Source organism: Euprymna scolopes, chromosome 4 (genome assembly GCF_053919585.1).
Source record: "Euprymna scolopes isolate OS-2025 chromosome 4, ASM5391958v1, whole genome shotgun sequence".
In the NCBI taxonomy this organism is placed as follows: Eukaryota; Metazoa; Mollusca; class Cephalopoda; order Sepiida; family Sepiolidae; genus Euprymna; species Euprymna scolopes.
Window position 1 is genome coordinate 107,531,726 of NC_136485.1, and position 13,724 is coordinate 107,545,449.

Genomic DNA, 13,724 nt, shown 5'->3' on the forward strand with positions numbered 1-13,724 from the left:
ATATTTAGAGTTAGTTTACGCACAGTTTAGGAGTGGGTGTAAGTTTTGCGACAGTTTTCAGTTTGTGGACAGTCGTGAATTGACAGTTTTTCGTTTGATGGCAGGTTATGGCCTGGAGCAGATTGAGATGAGCTGACGTCAACAGACACAAAATTAACCTCGACAGACAGTATGTGGACGTTAGCGTTTAGGGGATCAATGGTATCACACACATACACACACATGCATACATCCAGAGTACAACGAATATCTGCAGAATATGTTGGAATTGTGTTTTGTTCTGGAAAGTTCTCTTGTTTTATATTTTTGTACTTGTAAACATGTGCTCGCTTTTGACAGCTAGCAATGTGTGAGAGACGATAACACGGCCAGACCGAGAATGGAAGATGAAAGAGAATAGAATCATAGAAAACAGCGTTTGGTTGGCGATTGTTGAGAAGAAGACAAATACACACTTTAATTTTAGCCTAAAAACCGATAAAATGTATGTAGTTTGAGTTTCACGTTCGATACATTAACATGATCATATATAACATGTTCGATACATTAACATGATCATATTCTTTTTTTATTATACTAGCATTTCAGCCCGGCGTTGCCCTGATGTTTGGATGTGTCTGTTGAGCAAAAAAAAAAAAAAAAGTTTTAGTAGGAAGGCAGCCTCGAACCCGTACCGTGAAGGAGGAAAAGAACGGGAAAAAAAACTTGACGTCTATGCTGTTATGACCACCGCCAAACCAGAAGTGACATTTTTTAAAATTAAGGCTCGATCGAAAGGAGAGGATGACTTTTAAAAATATTGGCGAAAAAAGCGACCACCCCCTGTAGAAAAGTTCCCAGTTTAAGATGAAGATATTTATGTTTTTAGCCAATTTTTCGATATTTGTCGTCTGAAAGGTTGGACTTAAAAACGATACTGATCTTGGTAAAATCCATTGCCTCTGTCGAAAATTTAAGGCACACATGCATACATACATACATGATGATTGCAACGTCTTGTCAGACGAGTGCCACTCCCGCAGACATTTAACATCCATGAGCCCAAATGCCTGAGGGAGTATCTATACAAAGATGATGTTACAGAGTCTTAGCTTTGTACGACAGCTAAGTCTCTCTCTCGGTTCAAAATGTTGAGATCCAGCAACAAGCAAGAGCAAGATAGCCAGCAACAAATTAAACTGCAGACCAGCTTAATGCGGGTACTGGTCTCCCGCTTTATGGTTTTTTAAATCAGAGATTTGCTTCTCCTAGAAAGGTTGCCTTCACCACGGCTTACGGGAGCCCTCTCCACCCCAATACACATATACACACACACAAATATACACGGTGCTAGTTGGCCGTTGACCCAGAAAAAAAGTTCATTCGCCCTTTGGAAGGTCTTGTTTTTAATCCTCCAGGGAGACTAGCCGCCCTCCTCACCAAACAAGTCTGGTGGGGGAACCAGTTTAGTCGCCGGTGACCCGACCATGAGACAGGTAGTACTGGGTTACATGGTACCAGTAGCATATGACATGATCTGACACATACATACATACATTTATATATTGGTAACTAAAAATTTTCGACCCAAACCGATTTAAATGCTTGCCCTATCTTTGAATACCCTTTATGTCAAATTTCAAATGTTTAGACCCAAAATTGTCGGAGGAGTTAGGTAGAGTTCTCAAAGGTCAAATCGTTGAACTTTGACCCCTTAACGGCCAGATTTCTGGCCGAAAACCATCGAACACTCTTTATCAAGATAGAATCTAATATAAAATAGTTCTATATTATATTTCAATTTATCTGTCCGTTCTACTTTTTTCTCGGAGACTACTGAGCCGATCCGGTAGAAATTTTATATGAACGTTTGTTATAAGGTGCAACAAACTTGTAACATAGTTGTGTCAGTATTTGGGGGCATGATGTGAGCGTCATATCATGGACTCAAATGCATAAATAGAGATTAAGATCGAAAAACAAAACGGAGAAGAAAGAGAGAGAAAAAAGAAAATGACGGTAGTTATTCTCTTTTTTTCTCTCTCTCTCTCTCTCTCTCTCTCTCTCTCTCTCTCTTGCTATTTCTTTTTAAAAGTTGAACTTTGTGAAAATTGTCGCTATTATGCCAGTAAGATTTATGGCATGAGTTTTTTCTTTACTGTGTTTGGTGTATGAAATATACAAAATAAATAATATTTTCCTTAAACATGAAACGTTGTATCGAAGTTCTCATTTTCTGCATACAATGTTTTGAGTTTATTAGAATAACAACCTTACAAACAAGATATTGTGGTATCTGCTAGTCCTTAGTATTGTAACAGAACGTTCTAAGAAAAAGAAACAAAAGGCCAGCACGGTGAGAAGCAATGTGCGCGCTGGGAAAGATGGAGATGTAAAGGTGAAGGCGAAAAATGGCTGGCTATGGTCAGCGTGAGGTCTGGAGAAAGAAAACTGCACCCTGGGCGAGATGGAAGTGTGGTGGCGACGAGAGACTTAAGCTGGTATCGAGACGACGGGTTTTTGTTAATCTAATGGCAGACGAAATAAACAGTAAAAAAAAAAACAAATAAACAAACAAACAATAATTGTTTGGAAAGTAATAGTAATAAGTGCCTTTTGTTAAAAAGAAAAAATGTCGAGTCGGATTTATTTTTGTTTGTTTGACCCTTAGCGACAGTATCGGATGGCGTGAGGGGGGGGGGGTCCAAGAGAGGTTTGAAGTGTGACGAACACGTTACAGTATTTAATTCAAAAAATGAGCACACATTTAACCATCAATTGGCATAAAGTAGTCGTTCTAAGTTTCACCAGTTTTTAAAAAAGGACAAAAAGTCTAGTATATTATATATTATTTTCATATATACAATAAGAATGAGGAAAGGGAAGGGTTAACAAGAAGTTTTTACTTACTGTTTTTGTACCCAAGTTTACTACTGAACAATATAGTATAGCTGTGTCACCGATGAATGATGTGATGTTCTTTGAACGTTCGTTGAAACGAGGGGCGTAGTACCGATGAGATCTTCCTCCAGTGACTGAAAAGACAAAGCATAAAAAGACATCAATGTACACGAGAATGTTTAAATTAAATATAAAAAAGCAAAGCATTGATATTTAAAATAGTTCAAGAAACTGTAGCAAACCGAAATATCGGTTTTAAACCCGGGAGAAACGTTTGTTCAGACATCAACGGAAAGAACACTGACAAAACTTTCAAAATAAAATGTTCTCCCAACTGCAAGAATCTCCTTCTCATCTATTTGTAAAAGAGCGAGGAAGCGCGTATGGCGGCTGTATGCAAATACCGAGCCGTGTGCAAAGTAACGTCGCGACAAGGAAAAAGAAAAAACACAATAAAAAGAACGTGTGCACAGACTAACGATCACGTTATAGACGTGGGTGACGTAAAGAGAAGTCACGTATGGCGGGAAAATGAGGAGTAATGATATTTTCCTTAAACCTGAAATAGGAGAAATTCGTTCCTATTCTTTGTCTCTTTTGCGACTGAGTCTACAACGTACTGGGCCCGAGTATTCAGGTCAGTGTCCATTAATCCAAATTAATATCACCAACAAAGATCTATAACAGCATACGTTTTGTACCTTTGTCAAATGTCCACTCGACAAGCAAGACGTCACGGATACTTCAGATCTAGTAAGTGTGAATGTATTTAATTGTAGAAACATGAGAGTTGAAGATCGTCAAGTAGTTTACGACACGGACTGACGACCTGTGTATTTTAAGTTCGAATCAAATTCGTTCCAGAAAAAAAAAAACTCTTTCATTTAATTGACAACCTTTACGTGGTCCTTTGCGTAAGTACCATATGTCTTTCTAGACAAGATCTGACTAGAAAAATGTCAGGGAAACTAATGTCTAGAGTAGAATCTTCGGATTAATACGATATGATGATGATGATCGTAGAAACATAGTACTAGAGATGTTTTTAAAACTTTGGAGATGAGTTTTGTATTCATTTCATTCTATGAGGTTATACACAAGGTTAGGTGTGGGTTTTGATGAAAATCTATGCTAATAGATTTAATGTAGGAATGCTTCAGTTAATATACTTGTCAAGAAAAAAGGTCAGGATGAGTGCTCTCTCTCTCTCTTTACTCACAAATTTAATATACGAAAGTATAGATTTATGCGTAAACTTTAAGTATTTACTTCAAAAGTGCTCAATACGTAGGTAGAGCTAGTTAGTAATTTATAAAATATATATGGCGACTAAGCTACACTGAATATTCTGCGTTTCATCCACTGTAGGATTCGTCAGGCTTATGCGCATAAGCCTGACGAATCCTACAGTGGATGAAACGAAGAATATTCAGTGTAGCTTAGTCGCCATATATATTTTATAAATTACTATATATATATATATATATATATATATATATATATATATATATACATATATATATATATACATACATATATATATATACATATATATATATATACATACATATATATATATATATATATATATATACATACATACATATATATATACATACATACATACATATATATATATATATATATATACATACATACATACATATATATATATATACATACATACATACATATATATATATATACATACATACATACATATATATATATATATACATACATACATATATATATATATATACATACATACATACATATATATATATATATACATACATACATACATATATATATATATATATATATATATATATATATATATATATATATATATATATATATATATAATCTCCTATGTGCTGTTTTCTTTAGATGTGAAAATACAACAGGAAGTCAGATGTACACTCTTTCCCTGTTGCAACCAACCCTTCCCCCACGCATCTCTCATCACACTGAAAAATGTCCTAGGAAGTGGCCGTAGGTTTTTTCAGGCATTTTTCATATTAATTTTATTTATATATTAATCCAAGTCGTGTCAATGACCACAGAACATTGTCTTTTGATCTTTTCTGATTTCTTTTTTCTTTTTTGCCATCCAAGTATTTGTATGTTTGGCGCTTTCTGTTGTTTTTTTTAAATGGTATTCTAGGTAGACATATTACTGCTAAATGTAAAATGTGATTTTTTAAATATCTCTTTCCTTTTTATATTTATTTAGTTTGGAAAACTTGTACGACAACAAGACAAAAATCACAAAAAGAACATCGAAAGACCTGTATTAATAATGATCTACTGTCGGTATATAGAAGGTAATACAATACAGATGTGTAACGGATCGACACAAACTGAAGTATATACAGGCGAGCGTAACAATTAAATAACACAGAATCGCTAATAAAAAAAAAAATAAACCAACAATAAATCTTACATTTAAAAGCGATAAAAATCGTGCATAAAATTTGATAAATTTCGAACGCACCTCTATCATATAGATTCTTATCCACAGTTGATTTTATAGGTTGGACCTTTCTGCTCGTGCGGTGATAAAGTTTATTAAATGCACTTGTGAGGTTAGGATGTATCGGACTTTCTTTTTTAATTGGATTTTTTCGATACTTTTCGGGGGCATTCCGATACAAAATCTGCGTAAGAACACTCCCAGACACATCAAGTACTTTCATGTGAAATTTACAATACAATAAAATCTTACACAAATAAAATCTTATACAAAACTAAAATGTTGATTCTTATTTTGATCAACAAATGACAAAGATACACCAGATGAAACCAATTCCAGTTATAAGAGGAAATGGAAACAACAAATTTATTTCCAAGAAAAAGATTCATATGTTTTGAAATCCTTTGTAGTTTACATTTATTTTCATATGATCTTTTTACCAGAATTTTTTATATTCTTTGATTCATTAAAATTTTCAACAAGAAAAAAAATATGGACAAAATTACATATACACGATGATCCAAATTAAACACCACTTATAACGAAATCGGAAGTAAAATTTACTATCGTTTCTGCAATCCAACCCTTATTTGGTATAAATAAACTTCAATCGATATCTAACTTGTCCACCAAAGTTTCAATTATGACTGACCAACAGCCTTTTATTGTTGTTTAACAATATGTTCTAAATATGAACCTCTGCATTACAAACATGTCTGGATGGGACTGATTTTAGCTGCAACAGTTTTCCTCATTTCAAGGGGATCTGAGGATTATTCTGGCAGACATTATCTTCAGTTGGCCCTACAGATAAAAATCCGGAGAATCAACTCCCGGTAAGTGTGGAGCCGATTCATAATTACACATCCTACTGCTGAAACAATAACAAATGCTTATCTGCATATAACTGAACGACCATGAAACAGTGTTGGTTATTCATCACAGAAACTTGGCGGTCAATGCCAGACATAGTTTATTTTTATCAAATATGGTTGAATCGCAAAAGAATTATGCATGTTCTTAACGATTATTTATGTTGGTGGTATTTAATTTGAGTCAACCTGTGTATGCAGTATATACAAGACATTTGTTGGGGTAACCTAGTAGACAATTTTTTATAAGATATTAATCACTTATCAAGGCTCGAAGGCCACTTGAGGATGAAGGTTAATGAGTGTATGGTATTCACTGAGACAACAGCTTAGTGATCATTAGTGGTAGAATATAGCTATTTAAGAGGCCAGCCCAATAAGAACGTGTTTACATTGAATTTGAAGACGACTCTTTTCCAGTCAGAAAGCAGGCTAGCAGAACAGAGCTCCATAGGTGGCCAGTTCTAAGTGTTGCAATATTTTTGCTATAATGATGGTATGATTACAAAAAGTAAAGTTTCTATTTATAGACAGGAGTGATAGGAACTGACCAATCAAAAGGCCCCACGCTCTGCTATCAACCAATCAGAAACTAAAATCACTTCATAAATATACCGAGTCTCTTAAGAATTATCACACAGCTTTTAGTCTTCACATGAAAATGACTTCTGCTCTTTAAAACTTCTTCAGATTAGCTACTTACCGAAAAATCGTCGCCTTCTCTGGATTGATACTGTCATTTTGTTTGGAACAACATTTCATTTCTTTTTTTAAATTAAAATGACTTACAACTCCAAACTAGCAAAGAAGCTTTGTTTATGCAATTTACATTTAGGTACTGAAGAGAGTGGGGAAATTATTGATAGAAGTGGCAGCTAGACAAATGCTTTTTTTGTGAATGTTTGGCAGGGGGAACTTTAGATTAAAGCTCAGACGAGCACCTACCATGAAAATAACGATAGATCGTAGTCAGGTTAACAACGTTTCTTCTGTGGAAAAGAAGCTGCAGGAACGAGAAAGAGGGATCACTGACTAGATTTCGAAGCCTGTTTTGAACTCTGTCAAGACAGGATAGGATGCTCTGAGCGACTCCACCACTTATGTGACAGTAGTACTTTATTTTACATGTATTTGGTTCTGATAGAGGATTGCATCGGGAGTAAGATATCTTTTAGAGAGGTAGAATGATGCAACTTATTTTCCAGCAACTTATTGTAGATGTTTAATTCTTATTTTCCTACATATAAACAATATTCTCTTGTGTAACATTAACACATTAAAAAAATTAAACAAACGAATAACTGTCTTCATATTATTCAGATTATTTGGACTACTGTTCCGCTAATAGACTGTATTCTCATAAATATTTTGGCTGCTGTAACCTCTGACCTTCAAATGTGCTTTGTAAAGCTCTGGAATCAGTATGGAATTTTGAACTATTTAATTTACAGAAGAAATTTATTCTTGTTCCATCAGCCATGACCGGGTGAGAGCTTTAATTTGTAATTTTATTTTTAATAAAGATTTTCAAGTTTGACAAGACGCACCCGGAGAAGCTCGGATGTTACAACAGCCAAAACATAATTTCCAAATTATTAGACTCGGTATTAAATAACTCGAAAAGGATTGATATGCCATAAAACAATCAAACTGACAAGAAGGTGGAAAGTTCTCTTGGCTGAAATTTTGTAAGAATAACCCCCAAGATGAAAATTTCATCTTCAAAATTAAAACATGTGTATGCAAATGCTTGTTCATAGTGATAATGAAAACGCTGTTGATGATGATGATGTTGCTAGTGATCATCATATTGCTGCTGATCGTAATGTTGCTGCTGCTGATGATGATGATCTTATTGCTGATGATGATTATGTTGCTGCTGCTGATTATGATGATGATGCTGTTTATGTTGCTGATGATGATCTTACTGCTGATGATGATTATGTTGCTGCTGCTGATTGTGATGATGATGCTGTTTATGTTGCTGCTGATGATGATCTTACTGCTGATGATAATTATGTTGCTGCTGCTGATTATGATGATGATGCTGTTTATGTTGCTGATGATGATTAGTATTGCTTTATTTATTCATGAGTATGGAATAGTGGCTCACCACTGACACACAGTATGAAAAATGAATCTCATTTATCTAAACATTCAGCTGATACTGTTTTCCCCAAAAGCAAGAGCTTGTTAATGATGTAGTGCCATACAGATTCATTAGTAACCTGTTTGTATTAGTGCGAGAACACCGACTGCTTCTCCAATGTTCTGCTGGCATACAATGCCAGAAAATGTCTATTATGTAAGCTATATTTGAATCTACGTCGACAGTTGAATACATTCATTATGGCAAGTTCTTATTTGAGGCAAACTGTAATGACATTCCTCACTTCTTACTGGCTCACGATTACGTCTGTCAACATAATGCATCGGTTTTAGAATATATCTTTTTCCTCTTTTTTTTAAATTTTATTAATTTTTCCTTCCATCACTTTTTAGGTTAACAGAGTACGCTCTCACTCCCACTTATGTGTGTGAGAGAGAGAGAGAGAGAGAGAGAGAGAGAGAGAGAGAGAGAGAGAAATAACGCTGTCCTTAAAGCAAAAAGAAAGAGAGAGCAAAAGTGGGAAGGAGAAAAGACGGCACGCTTAAAAAAATGGTTGCAAGAATAAAATATGAATTTCTATATTTCATAATTTTAAAGAATCTAGCCACACAAAAAAAAAGTCCAACGTTTCTATATTTCAGTATTTTGTGTTCAATTACTTACATTACTTACTGGTTGGGTTAAGTCAACTTCATCTGAAGGAGAAAGTTTCTAAGGAATATTAAATTCACAAGCGGTCCTGAAGGCAAACTTTCTGCAGTTGTTTTTGTGTCCATTCATCCAAATTAATATCACCAACAAAGATCTACAACATCATAGTTTTGTACATTTGTCAAATGTCCACTCGACAAGCAAGACGTCACGGATACTTCAGATCCAGTAAGGGTGAATGTATACGACGCTTGATATTCTCAACCATTCATTTAAAATAGTTATAGTGTTTTGGCATTTAACTAACTAAAAAAGGGTTTATTTTCTTTTTTTTTTTTGTATGCATATGTATTGTCCATACCAACTTCCTGTTTCTCACATTTAGAATATAATATTATATATAAAGCATAATGTGCGTTTTGTAGTTGTCTCTTACTCATCTATCTGTGTGAGAGAAAGAAATCACACCATTTCTCTCTGTTCTCAAGGCAGAAAGAGAATACAAAATATGGGAGAAGGAGAGACGTCACGGTTAGTTGGATTATTTGGACAACTGTTTTCATCTTGTATGTAACAACGTCTGGGCTGATACAACCTCTGACCTTCTTCAAGTGTATCTTGTTGAGTTTGGAAATCTTTCTGTCAAACTCAGAGAATCTTCGTGGAATGTAAAACAGAACCCTTTATTTAATCCAGGAGGGTAACTTGCTCTCCTTCCATCAGTCATGACTGGGTAAGTCCTAAGTAATTTGTGATTGTGTTTTTGAGTCACTTGCACTGAGGATTAAATCGTCAACCTCAAGAAGAGTGTAACATTTACAACTGAATTTTGTCAAGTGCTCTATCCACTGCATCACGCGTCCTTGCAATAAAGATTCCCAAGTTTGACATATCAATTCCAGGGTTCGATAAGACACACCTGAAGGAGGAGGTTACATCGATCGAAACGTTGGGCAAATAACAGTCAAGATGAGAAGAATAGTTCGAAGAATCCAACTGCTATGGTAAGTCTAAATACAATCCAACTGCTATGGTAAGTCTAAATACAATCCAACTGCTATGGTAAGTCTAAATACAATCCAACTGCTATGGTAAGTCTAAATACAATCCAACTGTTATGGTAAGTCTAAATACAATCCAACTGCTATGGTAAGTCTAAATACAATCCAACTGCTATGGTAAGTCTAAATACAATCCAACTGCTATGGTAAGTCTAAATACAATCCAACTGCTATGGTAAGTCTAAATACAATCCAACTGCTATGGTAAGTCTAAATACAATCCAACTGCTATGGTAAGTCTAAATACAATCCAACTGCTATGGTAAGTCTAAATACAATCCAACTGCTATGGTAAGTCTAAATACAATCCAACTGCTATGGTAAGTCTAATGGATACAAACTTCAAATCCTTATTTTCTTCTATACGTTGACTGTCTCTTTTCCCTTTTTTCAGGGATCAGACGTTTGCTGGTGTGACATATCCTGAAAAGGAATATATTTGTTTTAAGTAACTGATTAGTGTTGGCTACAATAATTGAGTAATACAATCTAGTAAGTCACATTAATGAATGATTGTTCATAGTCATAGCTGGTAATGTGCTTAAGCTTTGGGCTTTCAGTGTATCTTTCAATGTCTCTTCCAGGCTGCTAATATCCATCTGTATTTATGACTTACACCAGCCAATTATATTTTTGTGGTGGGGAACCCAAATGTATTCATATCCATTATGCAAGCTCACTCTCCAATTCACATTGTACAAAGGATCCAAATTTTACTCTGAAGTCTTCTGTAATCACTTGTTTCAAAGTTTTCCTTGGCCAGTCAATCTTCCTGCAATTTAAGTCATCCTTGCTTCTCCAATGAGGATACACGCTCTACATGACCATACCAGTGTAACTGATTCGTCCTTAGCATAACATCTATGCAGGATCAGGTTCCTGAATAGAACCATGTACTTTATCCCAACTATCATCGATGAAGTTGAGGTAATCTCGTCAGCATCGGACAAAACCAAACTCTTTGCCAAGAACTTTGCAGCTAATTCTACCCTATGTGAGCAGGGCCACCAACCCCCCCATATTTCCTCCTGTGACTGAAAACACGCCATGCAATATACAAATATATTGTCAAGCTAATTAAAAACCTTGATCCCAGTAAAGCAACTGGCCCTGATGGCATACCAATTATAGTGCTGAAAAAGTTTCAACCAATATTGAATATTTTCAATATAGTCTGTGTTACACTAGATCTACAGCAGATGTGCGAACTGTTATATCTCACAGGATTAATGAATCTCTCAATGGGGTGTTCGTTTCTAGAGCAATTGCTCTCGACATATCAAAGGCCTTTGATAGGGTATGGCAAAATCTCCAACTATAGTATAGCTGGAAATGTCTTCTCAATTATTAAATAATTTCTCTCTGATAGGGTTATAAGAGTAGTGGTTAATGGGCAGAAATCAGAAGCTCACAGTATTAATGCTGGTGTCCCTCAGGGGTCCATTCTGCACCCAATTCCCTTCCTTATTTACATAAATGATCTCCCAAATCACATTCTGAGATCATTCGTAGACACTTATGCTGACGACACTACCATCTATGGCAACACTTCAAAGGCCGTAATTACCAAGACCTTTCTGATTCTATCTCCTCTAATCTTGAGCACATAGTGCAATGGGGGAAGAGGTTGCTGGTTAATTCTAATGCATCTAAAACCAAACTTCTATCTTTCCATCATCAGCGCTCGCACCTCTGTCTGGCATCAATTAAAATGAATGACTCGAGGCTCCATGTTTTGAAAAGTGTCTAGGTTTAACCTTTGCTCCTGATCTGAGATGGAACATATACATCAAATCCATTTCCAAGATCACAGGAAAAACGGTGGGCTCATTCTACCACTCCAATAGATATCTCACTGCTGATAAAATTCTCTACTTGTATAAAAGCCAAGTACGTCCTAAGATGGAGTACTGTTGCCGCATCTGGACAGGAACTGCTCAAAGCAACTTATCCTACCTTGATAGTTCAAAATAGACTTTGTAGCCTAGTAGGGAATGCACTTCTCTCTTGCCTGCAACCTTTTTCCAACACAAGAGACGTTGTGAGCCTGTCCCTGCTCTATTGTTATTTTCATGGCAAGTGCTCGTCTGAGCTCCAATCTATGGTCCTCCCTCGACAAACTTTCACGAAAAACATTCATCTCATTGAAACCACTATCAATAATTTCCCCCACTCTTTATCTGTGCCTAAACCTAAACATGGATTTCATGAACAAAGCTTCTTTCTTAGAACCACGCCTGTGGAACTCTCTTCTGTTTGCCTGCTTTCCAGCTGATTACACTATGGTCGTCTTCAAGTCCAATATAAACAAGTTCTTGATGATCTGTCTCCTTACGTAATCCAATTTATCAAATTTCCACTACTAACAATTACTATAATATTGTCCCATCGACTACTGTACACACATTAACCCTTATCCTCGAGTGGCCTGCAGGCTTTAATAAGAAGTGACTCCATTATAAAAAAAAAGCCTAGAAACCCACGATAAAAAAGCCATTAATCTTTCCTCTTGCTCCTAATACCTTCATTAATATACTTCTTCTAACCTTAATGGTGTATAAATTGTGCACCTTTTCAAACATATTAAGTGAATTACATCCTTTTCCCCTGTTTTTGTAAAAGAACATGATAGTCCTGGGTTCGGCATTCACTCTGCTCAAAATATGTCAGCTTCCTCTGATGGAAAAAATTTTCTGGAAATATCAAATTCACAATTGACCCCTGGTCACATGCATATCTCAGTCCAAAGAGGTAACAAAATTTTTGCAGTTTTTGTAGTGAGGTGTTGCATAGAGTGTTTGACATTATCAAATGATCGCCCATCTAATACTAATGAAACTCTACATTGCTAAACTTTGCTAATCTAATGAGAACCAGTATGTCAATGGAATGGTGCCGTATTTACAGTATAGTCATAATTATATAAATACTGGCTGCACAATTGTTCAAGTTTTTTTCTGTAAAGATTCGATAAGGTTTAATCATATGTCAAGATCAATAACAATGACAAATATTATAAGAGGATTGACAATGAACAAAATTTGATTATTGACATGGTTTATGAAAAGTATTAGTTAACATTGGATTTGAGGATTCATATGTTATAGTCTGCAGATAAGCAGTCCTGTAATAATGTGTTACACTGATGAGAAGTTTTTGGAGAGAAATTCTGTTCATGCAAATTAAGCCTGACCTTGGACATGACCTAATTCATGTTGACACACCAGTTCCCGCTGGATCACCGAAGTTAAGCAACATTGAGCCTGGTTGGTACTAAAATGGGTAACCATTTGGGAATTCCAGGTGCTCTATGTGCTCTCCGCTTATCTCCGTATTGTTTCCAGTCGTCTAGCACTTCTCCTTGCCACTGGACTCAAGCAGTACCGATTCAGAAGAGGTGTGGTTTGGGCTTGTGCAATCCTTGCCTCACAATTACATGTGCAGCTACCCTTACAGAAGGTATCCATTGTCTCTTGAGACTGAATGAAGGCATCACATATTAGGCATATAGAGAAAGAAGTAAAAGTTCTTTACAGTTGTGGTATTAAGACGAGTTCTTATGAATGTGTCGCACAAGGAGGAGCTATAGATTGGAGCTCTGTCGAGTATTTTTCATGTAAATAATAATATGGTGGAGGAAAACTAGTAATGTCTCTTCTGTGAGAAGGGAT

The 13,724-nt window shown here is 35.7% G+C and overlaps 1 protein-coding gene across 1 annotated transcript in view; it reads right to left on the bottom strand.

The window, feature by feature from the left end:
* Window positions 1-13,724, bottom strand: part of LOC145271805 (cell adhesion molecule Dscam2-like) — a 1,042,283-nt gene that overhangs the window by 510,981 nt on the left and 517,578 nt on the right. The window contains exon 3 of the mRNA XM_080127011.1: window positions 2,890-3,014. Coding sequence (XP_079983137.1) covers window positions 2,890-3,014 — 125 coding nt within the window. The remainder of the gene's footprint in view (window positions 1-2,889; window positions 3,015-13,724) is intronic.